The sequence below is a fragment of the Acomys russatus genome, chromosome 3 (genome assembly GCF_903995435.1).
Source record: "Acomys russatus chromosome 3, mAcoRus1.1, whole genome shotgun sequence".
NCBI classification, from domain to species: domain Eukaryota; kingdom Metazoa; phylum Chordata; class Mammalia; order Rodentia; family Muridae; genus Acomys; species Acomys russatus.
This window is the reverse complement of record NC_067139.1, coordinates 10229160-10247552: the sequence shown is the minus strand read 5'-3', so window position 1 is coordinate 10247552 and position 18393 is coordinate 10229160. Positions and strand designations below refer to the sequence as shown.

Sequence of the window (18393 nt, the reverse complement as noted above, 5' to 3'; positions counted from 1 at the left end):
TATATTTGTTAGGAAAATCGAGCCTACGGTGGCTTGTGCAGTCAGACAGCCACCATCAACCCCCGCCCCAAAATCTAGGTTCCTAATCCCAGGGCACTTGACACTCAGTGATTCAGGGCCAGGCCAATGTCACCAAAGCCTCTCTCATGACTAGCAGTGAAGCTCTGATGTCTCTCCTTGCTACTAAAATGGCTGATGGCTTCTGTGTCTGCCAAAGCCCTCCAGGGCCCTAAGTGTTCCAAGAGGAATAAACAGACTGATTCAGTGATAAATAGTGACTGTTGGGTTTCCCTGGTGATAAACAACTATGCGAAGCAAAGCAACATGATCTAATCAAAGCCCGGATAGAGCTCGGGGGTAGGCCCGTGGCAGCTTTTACTTTGACAAACATCCCATAATTATAGAAGATGGTAGCACAGGGGAAATGGTGAAGAGTATATGGACACTCTACCTTCACCACTACACCGCAACGTCAAGAAACTGCAGCTCTTCACACTGTAACCCCAGGGCTTGGAAGAACAGGCACTAAGGAATTCAAGGCCTGCCTGCGCTACATAGTGAATTCTAGGGCAGCCTGGGCTAAAGTGTGAGACCCTGTCTCTCAAAATAGAAAAGAAATCAAATCCCAAATGTCCACTTGAAGCCATTGTAAATAACTTGTATGTTTTGCGAAGGCACTGCATTTCATACTCACAGATAGTAACAAATTGAGATCAATGAAACGAAGGTGACGCTAACAATGAAAGGCACTGCCATGTGTGTAAGGCTGCCAACTGTTTGCTACTATAATTATTCTCACTAGTGACTCAGGTGAAGAACTTGCCTCAAAATGTGTCATGTAAGCCTGGGGGCAGTGGCTTAGCCGTAGAGTTCTACCCTAGAACCCCTCCCATAAAGGGGCTGGGAGCATGGCTCAGTGACAGAGCACCTGCCTAGAATCCCCCAGTGCAGGGCTGAGAGTGTGACTAAGGGGTAGGATGTTGGTCTAGAATCTTCCAGCAATAGGTTGAGGGGGTGCTCAGTGATATAACACCTGTTCAGACTCCATCAGTGAGAGGACTAAGTGTGGCTCAGTGGTAGAGCACTAGACTCCACATGAGAAGGGCTGCGATCATGGCTCAGTGCTGACCCATAACCCTCCAGGTGTGGGAGGTACCCTGTGATAGGGTGTTAGCCTAACACCCCCATTGAAGAGCTGGGGTCAGGGCTCAGCATAAGAGCATTTGTCTAGGAGCCAGAGTGAGGGTTAGGCAGGCTCAGTGGTAAAGTGCTTGCCCGGCATGCATGAAGCCTTGGATTTAATCCCCAGGACTAGCAAAGCAAAATCAGTGAACACATTCTAGGATGTCAGTAGTGGCTTACTCACCCCTGAGAGGGGAAAGATGTGACGGGGGTCTCACCTGGAAGCCCTCCAGGATGCCGTGGGCCTCCTTGTCTAGGTCCAGGTCGATGGGGGGCAGGCCCAGGTCGTTGCCGTAGATGATGTACACCCGCCCAATCTGGAAGCGGCCAGGGTGGCTGTAGCCTGGTGCACCCACCACGAGGTCACCGTGCCCATCCTGGTTGAGGTCGGCTGAGGCCATAACCCTGAGAGAGGAAGAGGACTGAGGGCTGCTGACGCTACCATTCTGCGCGACTTCTGGGAACATTCTCTTGGGGGGTCGGGGACTGTATCACTTGCAGCAGTCACTCTACACCCAGGGGATACAAAACAAAAATGGACACCTAGAGGCATCTGGGCCTTTCTGGAACACAGAACCATAAGAGGAAAAGAGCTGCCTCATAGAGCTATGTGTCCTACAAGCAGCCACTGAGACCCAGGGTTGGCCTGTTTGGCTCATTGTTTCCTAATCAAATACATAGTCTGTTTCTACCCTGCTGACACAACCCAGTTCTTATGGCATTAAATTAGGTGGCTAACATGCTTAGTGTGTGAACTGATATTTCTAAGGTGGGAAAAGGCCACGCCTGTATTAAAGATTCTATAAGGTTGACTGGAAGTTCCTGGCTGTGGAGAGTTGGAATGCTGCAAATCCAGGGCCAACTTATCTTGGACTGTCTTTGGCATCTCAGTAGCCATTCACTGCCTACCTGTGTCCAACCTCAAATCCTTGAGATGATCAGAGAAATTTTTGGGGAATGCATCACCAGACCCCCAGATATAGCCAACCCTAAAACTAAGAGAGTTATGGATGCCATCTGAGGCCTGTAGCAGTCACATTACTCTAACCAGTCTGCTTGGTGTTCTCACCAATATATCTTGTTTGTTTGTTTGTTTGTTTGTTTTGAGACAGGGTCTCGCTATGTAGACTCAGCTAACCTGGAACTGACTATGTAGACCAGGCTGGTCCTGAACTTGTAGGGATCCTCCTGCCTCTGCCTCTGAAGTGCTGATATAAGCAGTGTGCTGCCATGCCTAGGCCCCACTAACATATTTTTTAAAGTGTCTTGATTTATAATTCTCTTTGTTATATCACTATAAAAACTTCATGAAATTATTAATACATTGGATCATGGTCACTCATAGTTAGCTCCAGAATACACCCTATATTTGAGATGAGAACTGTTTTTGTATCAAGTAAATACTCCTAAGGGGGACTTGTGACTGACTGATAACAGAGATGACAGTCAAGGGTTCACATGTCATCCCAGGACTGAAAAGAATGAAAGTTATGCTTATTCTAGCTCATGGAAAGAACAAGGCATAGGGAGAGGACAACACATTTTCTCCAATGCCTACAGGGCAAAGGCCAGAGCAGAGCCCCCGAGGCCAAGACTAGTCAGCAGGTAAGGCCCTGCTTCCTCTGGCTGCCATTCCCACCGTTAGCTCTTCCAGGAAGGTGGCTAGAAAGAACACATAAATGACAGCAGAGGCACCTCACGCCCCCCCCCCCCCCGTGCTTGCTGTATATAACAGTATCCTCCAAATAAAGGGCCATCAGAAAACATTCTAAGAAGACATAGCCAGTGTTTCCAAATCATCCAGAACAGTCACTTTCATCACCTGGCTAGGTTCAAAATCAAAAGAATCCCCAACTCTCTCTATAAAGAGACCACTGAGTACCAGGCTTTCACCAGGAGAAGCAATAGTATTCATGTCATCATAGCTCTCTGCTTGCAGTCTTAGAGTGTCATGATACTATGGCAGGAAAGCCATGATAATAAGTCCCCAAGGACACTGGGGCCTTAAAGATATTGTTTCTACAAAAAGATGCTGTTTTTACAAAATGGCACTTGGTTGTTGTAAGTACTTAGCAAAAAGAAAGATCCTGGTGCTTAAATATATTTGGCTAACTATCAAGAGCTATTGAATCTTATATAGCTTGTACATTAAATTAGTGACTTTCTGATGATGACTTAATTAGAAAATGAGGTTCTTTTTTGTTTGATTTGGGTTGATATCTTCGTTTGTTTGTTTTGAGACAGGATATCTCTATGTATCCCTGGGTGTCCTGGAACTCACTATGTAAACCAAGTTGCCCTCAAACTCAGGGACATTGTAGCCTTTGCCTTTCTGAGTGTCTATATTATAGAGAAAAAAAATGGGTTCTATCACAGCCAGGGTCCTCTGCTGGAGCCCCGTCAAAGAAGAGGCACTCTGGAGAAGCCACCCTATGCCTCTCCCTTTGCCTATGCAGCTCACCCCTTTTTACTTCTAGTATTGGTGTGTTTAACAGGCACTCAAAAATGAGTTACTTCCAAAGAAATAACACCATGGAATGAGTGGGACTCGGGACAAAGAGCTCTGCAAGCCTGGGACTGTCAGGGACTTTATATTTTACTACACCAAATACAATTCTTTTCTCTTTCAAAACTGGGGGTATTTACAAACCTATGTTGGGGGACTGAAGAGATGTCTCAGTAGTTAAGAGTACTTGCACTGGGTACCCACTTGATAGCTCATAACTGTAACTAACGCTCCAGGAAATATGATGTCCTCTTCTGGGCCTCAGGAGAACTAATCACACACACACAGGACACTAACATACATTCAGACAAACACACAAATACAGACTTTTTTCCTAAATCTTAAAAACATTTTAAAGACCCTGTGCTGCTTAGTTTTTTGTCAACCTGACACAGCCAGGGTTCATCTAGAAAGAGAGAACTTCAGTTGAGAAGAATGCCTTCATCAGATTGTCTAGGAGGCATTTTCTTTATCTCTTCCTTTTTTAAAAGATTTTTTTATTATGTATACAGTGCTCTGCCTGCATATGCCAGAGTTTCCCTGGATGATGGACTATGATCTGGCCATGTAATCCAGGCACACGCTTTCCTCCCCACATTGCTTTTAATCATGGTGTTTTATCACAGCAGTGGAAAACAAGGCAAGACAGACCCCATTTTTCCTAAGTCTAGACTTGCACACAAAGTCTCTAACAAAATGGAGGCAACTTGAGGCCCAGGTCCACTTTCCTAAGGAGAGGATCAGAACCATGCTTTATAGTTCAACTGACTAATGGTCCAGCCTTGTCCCCATGCTTTATAGCTCAACTGACTAATGGTCCAGCCTTGTCCCCCAGCCTTCTGTAACAGTAAGATAGCCAACTGCTCAGTAGGGAGGAAATTGGATTTCTTTCTGTCCCCAGTTCTCCCAAACTTGGAATAAATCCATTTTTTCTGTGTCCTGATTTCTTCTAAAATACAGAGACAGTAAGGTTTACAGACCCGTGTGACTGGCTAACACAAATGGCGGCAACCGAAAGCTGCAGAAGGTCTGCATGGGATACAGCATTCCCAATCTAACAAGCCCATGCTTACCAGCCAAGCCTGGCATAGGGGACAGACAGGAAGTAGGAGGCAGAGGGGCTGGAGACATGCTTCAAAGAAGTCTGGGAGCTGCCCATAAACATGGTCCTCAGGTTCCTTTCCAGAGTCTGGTACACAAAGGCTATGGATTCCTGAAATGAAAGGTTGTGTTGGGTGACACTCTGGGGGAATAAAATGAGTCACAAGGGCCGACAAATAAAACTGAGAGGGTGGCCTACAGAGGACGAGTCAGCTAGGAGCTCCTCAAAGCCAGAGGTCTGCATTGATTTGAAGACTCAAGCCCAGTAAAAGATGTTTTCCTTTTAGACATGATCTCACTGACAGGCTCTTTTGGCCTAGAATTCACTGTGTAGACCATGCTGGCCTTGAACTCATGAGGAGCTTCCTGACTCTGCTTCCCAAGATAAAGGCATGCCTGGCCAACAAAAGAATTTCTACAGACCAAATTTTAGGAAAGACAAGCCTGTTTAACCTAGAACCAGAATTACATTTGTAAATTGATGGTTCCTTTTCCTCAAACAAATGAATTGAAACAATAGCTGGATTCCAAAAATCCTCGCCCTCTAAGCCTGTTGGCTGCAATCCCTTTGGCAAACCTCTATCTCCAAAAGTATTTGCACTATGATTCATAACAGTAGCAAAATTACAGTTATGAAGGAGCAACAAAAATAGTTTTACCTTTGGGCTCACTACAACAAGAGGAACTGTATTAAAGGGTCACAGCATTAGGAAGGTTGAGAACCACTGCTTTAAGCCACACCCATAGTGAGATGCTATTTGCTTTGACCCTCAAGGTACCAGAGGGACAGGAAAGGACCTTAAGAGAGCTGGAAGCCTGTGGCAGGGAACCTGGGGACAACTGGCCGCCAAGCTTGGAATTCTCAACTTCCCCTTTTTCATTTATTTAGTTTTTTGTTTGTTTGTTTGTCTAGAGACAGCATCTCATTCTATAGCGAAGGCAGGTCTCAACTCACAGTAATCCTCCTGCCTCAGCATCCCAAGTGGTGGGATCACCACCGGGGGCACCACATAGAACTACCTAATTGTCTTAAAGTGCTGACTACAAAGGCACAAATACAAACCAGGGTGATCCTTAGCAAGCGGAATAAACCCTTAATCCATCCAAGTTAAGGGAGCACCAAAGTCACCACTAAATTCACCACAAGGTGACATAAAACCAAAGAAGACTTCACAGGCTCCAGCAGAGTGCAGCAAAGCAGCTCCATCTGAGAACATGGAGGCAGGCCAGCCAGCCCAGGCTCAGGGCAAGCACTGGTGGTGTAAGGGCCTGCAGGCAAGCAACATGCCTCCTGTCTTCCTACTATTGTCTTGCCAGCAGGCTGCATGCAAACCACTTAGTCTCATGCCCGGCAGCCTGGCTTGCGCATTCTTGCAGAAACCACTGCATCATCGTCTGTTGTAAGGTATCAACCCTCATGACAGACCCTGGGAATACCGAGTCTCTGTGATGTTAGTCTTCACTGTTCTAGAATCACCTAGGAGATACACCTCCGGCATGTCCATGAGACCATTTCCAGGGACATTTAAGTGGAGAAGGAAGACCTATTCTGAATGGGGGCAGCACCGTCCTACCCACTGAGGACCCAGACTGAATAAAAAGGAGGGAGTGAGCTGAGAAGCAGCATCGTTACCCTCAGCTTCCCTTTCAGCCTGTTAAGATGTAAGCAACAACTGCCACCTCCCACCACCGCCCTCCCACTGCCATAGCCATAGGTTGCCACATTCCCTCACTGCGATGAGCTTCTGTCCCCTCAAAAAGTGAACCAAAACAAACCTTCTTCCCTTGAGGGGCTTTTCCTAGGTATTTACCCCAGCTTAGACATCTCCCCCTACAGAGACAACTACAAATACATCTAGGTAAAGGTGCACTTTGTACTTTGGCGAGAGTTCCCAAGCTCGCGGACCAATTACATGACCGTGGAGTCCACATTCAGAGGCGTTTGTTTGCCTACTAGCATGAACTTTAAGGCCACGATGGCAGAGTAGGAAGCCAAGCATGAGCTCTTTGATTAAGAGTAGTGAGGGACCATCCCATGTGACTGTGCAGGTTGACCTCGGGAAGCTGGTCCTGGCCCCGCCCTGGCCCGGCTCATAGTGTATAGCTTTCACATTGTGGTCTAAACCCTTCTGGTGAGGAGAACAACCACAACCCAGTGCCAACCTATCTCTAAGTCTTGGAACCCTGTCCTGGGTTCCCGGCAAATGAAACTGCTTGAATTTCCAGACTTCTGAAACTTCCCCCAGCGCACTGCACCGCCAGAAACGCATTCTCCGCTGGTGAAGTGCTCCTTTGTGATGCCTTCCCCGATGGCCCCTGAACTGAAAAGTGACCTCTCCACTATACTCCCGCCAACACGCCGCAGCCTCTATCACATTCTCCCCCACGTAATAGCTGTTGCTGACCTTGCTGCTCCCCTTAGGCCAACATTTCCCAAGAACAAAAGCTCTTCCCCTTCCATTTTCATCCTCACAGTAATGGGACTTCAAAGATGACCCCCTGTGGTGGGGACATGATGGCACATGCCTGTAATCCCAGCACTCAGAAGGCTGAGACAGGAGGACCAGGAATGCTGAGAGTTTGACGCCAGTCTTAACTGTAAAGTACGATTTTTGTCGGGGGAGCGGGGCGAGGGGGAGAGGGATGGAGCGGGGAGGGGAAGAAATAACCCTATGGCTACATTTCACATGCAATGGTGTGTGTCAGCATGGGACTGTGTAGGGAGCACATGCCTAAGGTCAAACCAGGACGGGCCTACATGTCCACAGCCCCTTTCACTGACCCACATTCATGTCTACGGCATCTCTAGAATATACCGTATTTACAAACCAAGGACACTCTCTATGGCCTGGCACCACGCAGGGACTCTCCAAGCAGGCTGTCCCGAGAAGTGGTCCACCCTCCTTCACTGATAATAGGAAGTTCTCACCGGGGCCCAGGAGACTGTGCTGTAGAACACGCCTCTCTCTGTGTAGTTCAGGTTTTTCCTGATGTCTTTACTTATGGGCACAGCCAGGTTCCTGTGAAAATCATTTTTCTGCACTTTTGAACTGCTGAAAAGAGAGGAATAAAACAATCAAACATGTTAATGCTGCCTGAGATACTGGGATTTTAGCATCAAGAAATTGAAGAGACAGAAAACATGATTTTAGAAAACAGCTTTGCTCCATACAATCTTTTGGGTGAGTGTGTTTCTGAGGCTTAGAAGGCCGCCCTTACAAAACTTGATGTTTCGGTGATTATAGCAGAGTGTGTGTTTGGCATATGCATGGACCCTGAATTCAACACCCAGCACCAGGAAAAGAAGAAGAAGAAGAAGAAGAAGAAGAAGAAGAAGAAGAAGAAGAAGAAGAAGAAGAAGAAGAAGAAGAAGAAGGAGAAGGAAGAAGAAGAAGAAAAAAGAAGAAAAGTAGGATTTCCTGTGGTCTTGGAGCTCACAGTAGGAGTAAAAGTACTTCTTGAAAACCATACCACAAGTAAATGTACTGCAAATTTTTACTAAAGAGGTCAAGCTCTACCTACTTAGGATGGCAGTATATAGACAGACTGACTCATCCATAAAGACATATCCTGTAACTAGTTATCAAATTAAAATATAATTTCCAGCCAGACTATGATGGCATACACCTTCAATCCCAGCATTTGGGTGGCAGAGGCAGGCAGAGCTTTGTAAGTTCAAGTCCACTCTGGTCTACATAGCGAGTTCCAGGACAGCCAAGCTACACAAAGAAATCCCGTCTCAAAAAAATTAAGTGAGGGGCCCTAGAGAGTTGGCTCAGTGGTTAAGAGCACTGTCTGCTCTTCCAAAGGTCCCGGGTTCAATTCCCAGCACCCATGTGGCAGCTCACAACTGTCTGTAACTCCAAGATCTGACACCCTCACACTGATGCACATAAATTTTTTTTAAAAATTAAATTAAAAAAAAACTACTTCAGAAAAAAAAAATTAAGTGAGTAAACTTCCTAGTTCAGAGATCTTGAGCTGGGTGCAGTGGCACATGACTTGATGTGACCATGACCCTAGCATTTCAGGGATAAAGATAGGAAAATTAGGAGTTCAGAGCCAGCCTGAGCTACACAGTGAGTTAAAGGCCAGCCTGGACTACATGAGACGCTGTTTTAAAAAAAAAAATCACACATGTTAGGCAGCCTACACCACAGGTGCCTGAAAGAGCCATTCAGGCTTCAGAATGCTTAAGGGTTAGGGAAGAACAGGCCCCAGGGGAGGTGCCAGAGGAGGAGGGGTTCTGATAGCCACAGACAGCAAGCTTAGCCTAAAGATGCTTTGATGTTGCTGCTGCTGCTGCTGTTGTTAAAGCATTAACCAGACTTGCTTATTTTAAATGAATTAAACAACAAAGCCTTGGAGGAACCCCTCCCTTCACCTTTTAATTCTCAAAATGCCCTAAATCTCCCTAGGACCTTTCCAGGGAAAGCCCTCACTTTTGTTTGTTTGTTTGTTTGTTTTGTTTTGTTTTGTTTTTTCAAGACAGGGTTTCTCTGTGTAGCCTTGGCTGTCCTGGACTGGCTTTGCAGACCAGGCTGGCCTCGAACTCACAGATATCCACCTGCCTCTGCCTCCCAAGCACTGGGATTAAAGGCATCCACCACCACCACCCGGCACCTTCACTTTAATATCTACATTATTTTTTTATTTTTTTGCTCTTAAATATCTCATTGATTGTGCAAAGAAACTCCTCCGCTGGGCCCTGATTGGGCCACCATGGTGCACTCCCGGAGCAGCCGTCCCTCCTTTTTCTAATGCTCAGCAATATTTACAATGACATCTTCAGTGCCCAGTCGGCTGTCAGTCTGCATGCCCTGAGCTCTTGGCTCAATGACTGGCTCCAGGTATTACTATTTACGTTATTGTTTTAATTTATTAATAACAAATGCTGTCCCTTCTTATAGAAAACAGCATGAATTGGAGACTGGTACCTGCTCCAGAAGGAGGTGCCACCTCTACCCATATAAAGGAGGCCTGTTCCTCAGAAATTTCCACAGCACACAGCTATCCACCTAGTCAGGAAAATGCTATTTAAGGATGGAATCTAGGTAAGGTCCATAAATCACAATAACAATGGTGATAATCATGAGAGTACCAGTGACCATTGAGTGAGCAGCTCACTGTATGTATCTGCCCTGCGCCTGCCCCTATCATCTGTAGTGCATGATGCTATTCCAGGATGGTAGATAGGTTTTCTTCATTATCAGAAAGATTTGTGGCTTAAAAACACTCGCCAATGTGCTTAAAGGCCACCTGGCTGTAAATGGCTCCACTAGAACAGGAGCCTACACCTGTTTGCCTGAAATCCCCACGCTGCACCCTCTCCTGGGCAGCCATCTTGGGGAGGCACTCCTCTGGACCCACTTACCTGGGGGTGGGCTTCCTCTGGCCATCACAGGAGATGAACAGAGGGTTCTCAGGCAGGTAGCAGGCACTGGAAAACAATGGAAGGCATCAGGGCTGTTCTTCCTTCCCTCCACACATGATCTGACAGGGAATCAGTACTTTCAGCCACTCTTATCACTAAAGTCCAATGTGCTATCCATCGGGCCATGGAGTCACATTTAGACCACGCTCATAGGCTCAAAGAGTTCCGTTGCCTGGCCGTTTGGATAGAAAGCCTAAGTCTTTCTAGCCAAGCCTTCCTCCACCCTCCTGGCTCCTCTGCCAAGCTTGCAGGCAAACATGAAATGCCCAGAGTCTGAGAATATGATACAAACTGGATCCCAACTACAGCATCTTTTCCCAGTTATGCCAATTACACCAAATAGACCTACAGAGTGCAATTTGATTCCCTTATTAAACCCTACAAATTCAATCATTACATAGGAAATCAGGTCTCTTTCTCTCTCTCTCTCTCTCTCTCTCTCTCTCTCTCTCTCTCTCTCTCTCGCTCTCTCTCTCTTTCTCTCTCTTCCTCCATGGTTCTTTTCTTTTTTCTTTTATTTAAATAATTTATTCAGATTACATCCCAATTGTTACCCCCTCATTTGTATCTTCCTGTTGCCCCCTCCCTCTCTCCTTCACTCTATTCCCCTCCCCTAGGACTATGACAGAAGGAGACATCCTCCCCAACCATATGATCACAGGTATCTCTCTCATAAATAATTAGAGTTTGGAAAATGTAAGGGATGTCCTCATTCCATAAGAGACTTCATGGGAGTGGGTGGGGACGTTGTGGAAGGAACAGGACTTTGAAGGGAATTTATGGAGGCCACCGGAAGAGACTAGAAGTGTGAGTGAGGGCTTTACAGCAAGGGGAAAACCAGTTCTGGGAAGGAAACTGGGGGTAAGGGGATGAGGAGGAGCTGAGAGAAAGCTTTCATCATCTCCCCATCAGCGATTCTCTTAGACCAGACTTGTATCCATTCCACCAACTGAGCTACATCCCATCCCTTCGCTTTTGGAGGATCTGTTCATTATAAAGTGAGTGGTTTCTTAATGCCATGTTAATTCCTATATATCGTGTACTGAAACCACAGTCACCATCCTGTCTCTCTCTACCCACTTCCATCTCCCCTCTCACAAGCACTACTTCTCCTCCTAATGAGCATGGTGTTTGTGCTTTCTAGGTTCTGCCTGTGAGAGAAAACTTGATGTTCTGAGTCTGGCTTATTTTAGCTAATATGGTCATGTTCAGCGGCATTTCCCTACAGATGATGTAATTCCATCCTTCCTGCTGAGTGTCTCCACACACTTTCTCTCTCCATCGTGGCAGCTCTGAGCTGAGGAAAGATTTTCTCTTTAAGTCCTCCTGCTCCTCTGCTGGGAGTCAGAAGGTGACGTGGCAAGCGCACACACACACACACACACACACACACACACACACACACACACACAACTAAACCCTCAGCTCCTTCTTGAGGTGGGTGGAGCTCTGGCTGGGGCCTAACCACCATCTCAGTGTTTCTTCAGGAAAGCCTACTGTATGCTTCAAATAACAAGAATGCACTTTAAAAGGTAAGCACTCTTAGTGAGTTGGAGGGATGCTGGTTAATAAAATAATACATTTCTTCTTTTGTAATTTTTTTGTTTCTAGAGCCTTCTCTAAATTTTCCATAAACTCTGATATCTCTCCCTGTCTCTCTCTCTCTCTGTCTCTGTCTCTCTATCTCTATCTCTGTCTCTCTTTCTCTCTCTCTCTCTCTGTCTCTCTTTCTCTCTCTCTCTCTCTCTGTGTGTGTGTGTGTGTGTGTATTTGTGTGTGTGCATGTGTGTGTGTGTGTATGTGTGTGTGATCAATTTAGGAAGTTTCATGTGTTGACAAATTAGAACAGAGACAAGAACTGTGCTCCTCTGTTGCATCCTGTCTTTCCTTAACTGTGTAGAGAAGTAGTCCAAAATCACCCAAAAATGAGGGTGGAATTGTTGCATGTGGTAGAGAGAGAGAGAGACAGAGAGAGGTTACTCATTCTACTGTGACTGGGTATTCTGAGTTCTGCCAATATAAATTCCTACCTAATAGCAACCCTGATAATGGCGCCACCATGTATTGAGCACTCGCTGTATATTAAACCCTCTGCATGAGAGTTCTCACTGACTCCTCACACCCTCATAAGTAATGGAATGATGAGTGTCCCCATTTAACAGGAAGCGAGGGCTTAGAAGGGTTAGCAACTGGAGGCACGGAGCTCAGTGCTGAGAAGGAGGTGTCTGTAATTCCAAACCCCACCTTTTCTACATCTAGGCTGGCATGTATACTCTCACCCAAGCTTGGAAGACGACTGAGTCACTCCTCGCCAGCATGGTGGCCTGCACCGTCAGGCAGACCTCTGGAGCTCAATGGCCAGCCTGCCTAACCTAATCACCAAGCTCCAGATCAATGACAGACCTGCCTCACAAAACAAAGTAGAGAGCACTTGAGGAATGTTAGTCCCCTGGCCTCTATGTGTACACACACACACACACACACACACACACACACACACACACACACACACACACACCATCACCACCACCACCACTGCAAGGGCTTAGGAATCTGACTTGAGATTTTGCTCATTATTAAAATAAGATTTGGGAGCTGGGAAGATCCCTCAGAGAGTAGAACGCTTGCTGTGCAAGTATGAGGGCCAAGATTTGAGTCCCCAGAAGCCACATAAATGAAAGGTAGGCATGGCAACCATCCTGAAATTTCAATGCTCAGAAGATGGAGATGGGCGATCTCCGAGTGGGCTAGCTAGTCCGACCATCTGCAATAAGAGAGCTCAGCATTCAGCAAAGGACCCTGTCACAAGGTGTAAGGGGAAGACACCTGCATCAGCTCAGATCTCCACATGCACACACATGCAAACATGCATATACACATAGATACACACACACTCACAAATTAAATTACATAGGATTTATATTAGATTACTAACCCTACCAAGTCATCAGTCATTGAGTCTTTCAAGGAAGTTTACTATGGATTAAGCTGAAGTCAATCTTAGCACTAAGGAGAATTTCGCTTCAAATCCGTACTATGTAATTATGATTAACAATGTGTAAAACACTGCAAAGTTTTTAAAAGAACATATTGCATAACACTCTGGAGCTACAACTCTGTGGGCACTCCAACTTACCAACACTGACGCTCCCTAGTTCCTGACCTGGAACCAGCTCTGGGGTGTAGCTCTTGCGCAAAGAGCCTGCTTTCCTACCCTGCTGGTTCAGTCATGCTCCCAGCACCACTCCCTCCGTGCAGCAGGAGCAGGCATCAAAGATTCCTACCCTGCTTACCCCCACCCAACAACCCAGCAGCTCAGCTGGGGAAGCTGTGCACCCAATACTGAGGGTATGTGGATCCTCTGAGCAACAGTGGCCTCCTAGGACGGTAGGGGCAGTTCTTCCTAAAGATCTGCTTTCTGTTTGCTCTGATTATGTTTGGTCTCTGAGTAGCTCTCATCTTGAACATAACAAAATGAAGGTGATTAGCGCCCAGAAGAGGCTAAGCAGCAATCTCATTGGTGCTCGCCATCAGATTTCCTCCGGAGCCTGTTTGTGACTTGGTTTTGGAGGATGGGGCAGGAACATGTGACCTACTTCTCAGTGATCTGCCATGTCTGCCTCTCTGTCCCTCCATGCCTCAAACTTGAGAGGCACTCACCAAGTCAACCAAATGTCCCCCAGTCAGGTTTAAGAGAGGACATAGTTTCCATTGTTTTCTCCCTGCATGGGTTCAGACAACACTTCTGAGGTTGGCTTCCTTTGATTTTTTTTTTTTTTTTTTTTTTTTTTTTGCTGAAAATGAGGAAGGTCGTGTGGGGACGGTAGCAAGGCAAAACTCACCTGGTCCCGTTCTCCAGCATAAAGCTGGTCAGACGGTAGATGTTGGTGGACCAGAAGGCCATGTCATCCAGTCCTCCGAGGAAGTACTCTTGGAACTGTTCCACCAGAAATGGGGACTTTGTGGAGTACGTGGAGTAGAGCTGAGGCAGAAGGCAGGAGGGGTAAGGCATGGTGCTGTCTACACACAACCCTTTAGCCAAGATTCAGGAAAAGCACGCCTTTACCTTGGAAACGGCTAGCATCTCCCCATGCCTGCAACATAAATAAGAATCTTCATGAGCTGCAGTTTCCAGAGGGGGGAGAAAATGAAGCAAGTAATGAAAACACAGTTCCAGCTGGGTGTGCCTTCTATCATTCAACTGCCTTTACAGAAGCAAAAGCCATGAATTCGAAATGAACCCCTGGAACTGGAACTATGGACAAGGGTGCTCAGGAAGCCCCCATAAGGCAGTGCTAACGTCCCTCTGGCTCGCACTCACATTTCCAAGAACTGAAGGTAGGTGCAGTCAACAATGACATCCTTGGTGATGACTTGTCGGCCATAGAGATTGTCGTAAATTCTCAGAAGGTCTTTGATTGGCACATACCTGAGAAACGCATTAAAATGAAGGGGGAAAAAAAAGATGGTTGGGTTCTGAAATTGAAGATAACAGTAACAACGGCAGGAACCCACAAGCTCCCAGGGTCCCGTGATCAATTTTATGTGTCAGATAATGAACAGTCTTCACCAGCTTTGGTTATTTAGCCTCGCCAACGGCACTTACGATACAGAACAAGAAACAGGTGCTTTAGCCAAATATTTATTTAAAAAAGACATTTAAATATCAGAAATTATCAAGTTTCAAAAAGAGTGTTCAATTTTGTGACTTCAGAGTTCATGAAAATTAGTCTCATGAATCACTGACGTGCATTTGTGTGTTTGTGGTGTGTATGTGGGGGGGGGGGAGGCATGGGAGGGGGTAGGTGTGCATTTGGGTTTCTGAAACAGTATCTTACTTTGTAACTAAGTATGGACTAGAACTCACTGTATAGCCCAGGCTGTCCTCAAACTGGCAGCAATCCCGCTGCCTCAGCCTCCTGGGTGCTGGGCTCCCAGGAAGGAGCACCAGATGTGGCTCCCTTCTCCACTGTACTTGTTTTAGATGCACAGGGAAAAACCAGAGAAAGAACTGTAGGCCCAGCTTTTGGCTCACAGACATTAATTATTTTAGTTAGAAGAAGAACAGTATTTTAAAATCAGATTTATAGAATAATTTTTTCTTCAATTTCAAAATCCTCAGAATAAACAATAATACAACAATCAATAAATCCAATTTCCATAATAAGATGAAAAAACAAAAATGAAAAAGGAGTTAAATTTTGATTTGTGTGTATTTACAAGGCAAAAAGGGTATTAAGATGTCCCCTTTTAGCTCATAAGAGCACCTGTGACCTTCTCAATAAAAATAGCTTAATGGGCAAAAGGAAATGGCAAAAATATTTGCTTTAATGAATCACTAAGTTAGCAACAAAATTTAAAAAAAAAAATAGTAATTCCAAAGTCCAAACCCAAATAGAAAGTGGAATCTTTGGAAGGCAAGTGAGGATGAGAGCCAGCTTTGCTAATCTAGCATCTGTCGGACCCCAGAAGCTGCAGGGTTCTGATGGCGGAGAGCATGGACATAAGGCCATCCACCACAGTGTGGTCGGCCTCCTAGGGACCACACCTCCCAGACTCCTCGGCTCTGAGTGGGAAGTGATGAGTCTCTCTCTCTCCTCTATATTGGGATGCCGTTGTTCTTATGCAGGCAGCCACAGATGGTAGGAGTCCGTGACTATGTTCATCCTAAAGAGTCTTTCCACCTCCTCTTCTGAGAAGGTCCCTGAGTCCTGGGGTTGGGTGATACAGATGTCCCGTGTATGACTGGTCACTTCTCGGGCACTTACTCTCTGCACTTTGACCAGCTATGAGTGTGTTAAACTGCACGGAGAAGCCTCTCTGCTGAGGGCAGAGCTGTACTATAGAGTGAATAAACATTCATAAAAATTTCCACAAGTTTTTCCTGAAACACATCAACCTGATCTTAAATTTCATCTGAAAGAGCAAGACAAAAGGCACCTTTGAAAAAGAAGAAAGATAGTTTGAATGAGAATGTCCCCCGTAGGCTTGTAGACTGGAATGTTTGGTCCCCAGTCTAGCCCAGTGTCTCTTTCTCTCTGTCTCTGTCTCTCTCTGTGTGTCTCTGTTTCTCTCTCTTTTTCTCTGTGTATGTCTGTGTGTATGTGTGTATGTCTGTGTGTGGGGGGGTGTATGTGTGTATCTGTGTGTCTCTGTATGGGAGCGGTGTATGTGTGTGTCTCTGTGTGACTGTGTTATCTCTCTCTCTATATATGTGTGTGTGTGTGTCTCTCTCTGTGTGTATGTGTGTGTCTGTGTGTGTCTATGTTTGTGTGTGTGTGTGTGTGTGTGTGTGTGTGTGTATGTGCCTCCTGCTTGTGGATCAGATGTAAGCTCTCAGCTGTCACTCCTGCACCATGCCTACCTGCCACGATGGTCATGAACTCTGAAACTGTAAGCAAGCCCGCAATCCCCGTTAAATACTTTCTTTTGTAAGTTACCTTGCTCATGGTGTCTCTTCACAATTCAATGGTCTCTAAGACACAAGACAAATAGGAAGCTCTGCCCTTTTAGAAGGAGACCTACGATAAAGTTGCAGAGATAGGAAGAAACAGTGCCCCTAAGCAGTCACTCCAGCCAAGAGAAGAAAAAGGAAAGCTCACAGACAGTGCTGCAGACCAGTGAGGAAAGAGGTTATTGATAAAATGGCTCTGGAACACTCAGCCACCTCTATGGAAAAAGTAAATTAGTTTGTACTTCACCTTATACAAAAATTCCCAGATACATTAATGTAAAAAGTCTTTCTGCTCTCCCAGAAGACCCAGGCTTGGTTCCCTAACACCCACATCAGGCAACTCACAACCACCTGTGACTCCAGCTCTCTTATGGCCTCAACAAACAACTGCATGTAAGTGTTACACACACAGGAAAGCATATACACATATACATATACACACAATAAAAATTAATCTTCTTTAAAACCATAAGGGTTTTAGAAGATTCCATATAATACTACTTTGAAAGTAGACTATTTCTTTAAAAAGACATCAGAAGGGGGCTGGAGAGGTGGTTCAGAGGTTAAGAGCACTGGCTGCTTTTCCAAAGGTCCTGAGTTCAGTTCCCAGCCACCACATAGTAGTGACTCACAACCATCTGTGATGAAATCTGGTGCCCTCTTTTGGCATGCCAGTGTATGTACAGGCAGAACACTGTATACATATTAAATAAATAAATCTTTAAAAAAAAAAAACATTAGAAGCACACATAACCAAGAAGAACAGATATAGTCAACTACTATAGATTAACAAACTCTGCTAGTCAGCCTGTACTCCCAGCACTCAGGAGACAGAGGCAGGCAGATCTCTAAGTCTGAGGCCACAGCAAGTTCCAGGACAGCCCGTGCTATGCAGAGAAACCCTGTCTTGAAAAACTGAGATTAAAAAAAAAAAAAAAGAATAAAGAATAAAATACACCCTTAGTGAAATTACATACTACAAAGTACACAAACATAATTTAAGAAGTAATTTAACAAAATGATGAGATCAGAAGCTATATAGTCAAAACACTAACAAAAGCCAGAACTGGTAACACCAGCTAGTAACCCAGGCTGCTTAAGAGGTTGTGGCAACAGGTCACAAGGTCAAAGCATTCCTGGGCTATCGAGTGAGTTCAATGCTAACCTGACTCAGTTAGACCCTGTCTCCAACTTTTAAACACTGTAAAAAAAAAAATTGTAGGGACTTAGCAAGGTAATAAAGTAGCTGCCTAGCATCCAAAAGGCACTGGGTTCAATACCTAGTAAGAAGGGTGAAATTACACAAAGAAATAGACAAACAAGTGGGAAATAGGGATTAAACTAAAAAGCAAATGCAACAAGTTACAAATGCCATTTTCGCATCATATATTTTAAAAAAATGTTGGTCTTACCAGTGCCGTGAGAGGTAATTGAAATTAAATTCAAACTGGCTCAACACATCTCCTCCTATGGCAAGAAATATTTACAGTCTGTGAGTTAGTGACAAACACCTTCTTCTACCACATTCCCACAGCTGCTCCTTCTCTGTTCTAGGTATATCAGGAAGAAGAAGCTATTAAAAACCGTAGCTAATGAAGTGTATAAATTAAGAATCATATATATAATAAAAGAATTCTGTTTGCTATTTTTTTTGTTTGTTTTAACAGGGCTTCAATGAGTAGGCCTGGCTAGTCTGGCATTCACTGTGCGCTTAAC

General features: G+C 45.2%; 1 protein-coding gene across 1 annotated transcript in view; it reads right to left on the bottom strand.

Annotated features, from left to right (window-relative positions):
• Gpld1 (glycosylphosphatidylinositol specific phospholipase D1) overlaps positions 1 to 18393 on the bottom strand; it is a 44576-nt gene that overhangs the window by 13772 nt on the left and 12411 nt on the right. The window contains exons 8-15 of the mRNA XM_051169367.1: positions 18090 to 18144; positions 14545 to 14652; positions 14290 to 14317; positions 14066 to 14205; positions 10164 to 10229; positions 7719 to 7842; positions 4762 to 4901; positions 1401 to 1587 (exon numbers count right to left, since the gene is read on the bottom strand). Of these exons, the coding sequence (XP_051025324.1) occupies positions 1401 to 1587; positions 4762 to 4901; positions 7719 to 7842; positions 10164 to 10229; positions 14066 to 14205; positions 14290 to 14317; positions 14545 to 14652; positions 18090 to 18144 (848 nt within the window). The remainder of the gene's footprint in view (positions 1 to 1400; positions 1588 to 4761; positions 4902 to 7718; positions 7843 to 10163; positions 10230 to 14065; positions 14206 to 14289; positions 14318 to 14544; positions 14653 to 18089; positions 18145 to 18393) is intronic.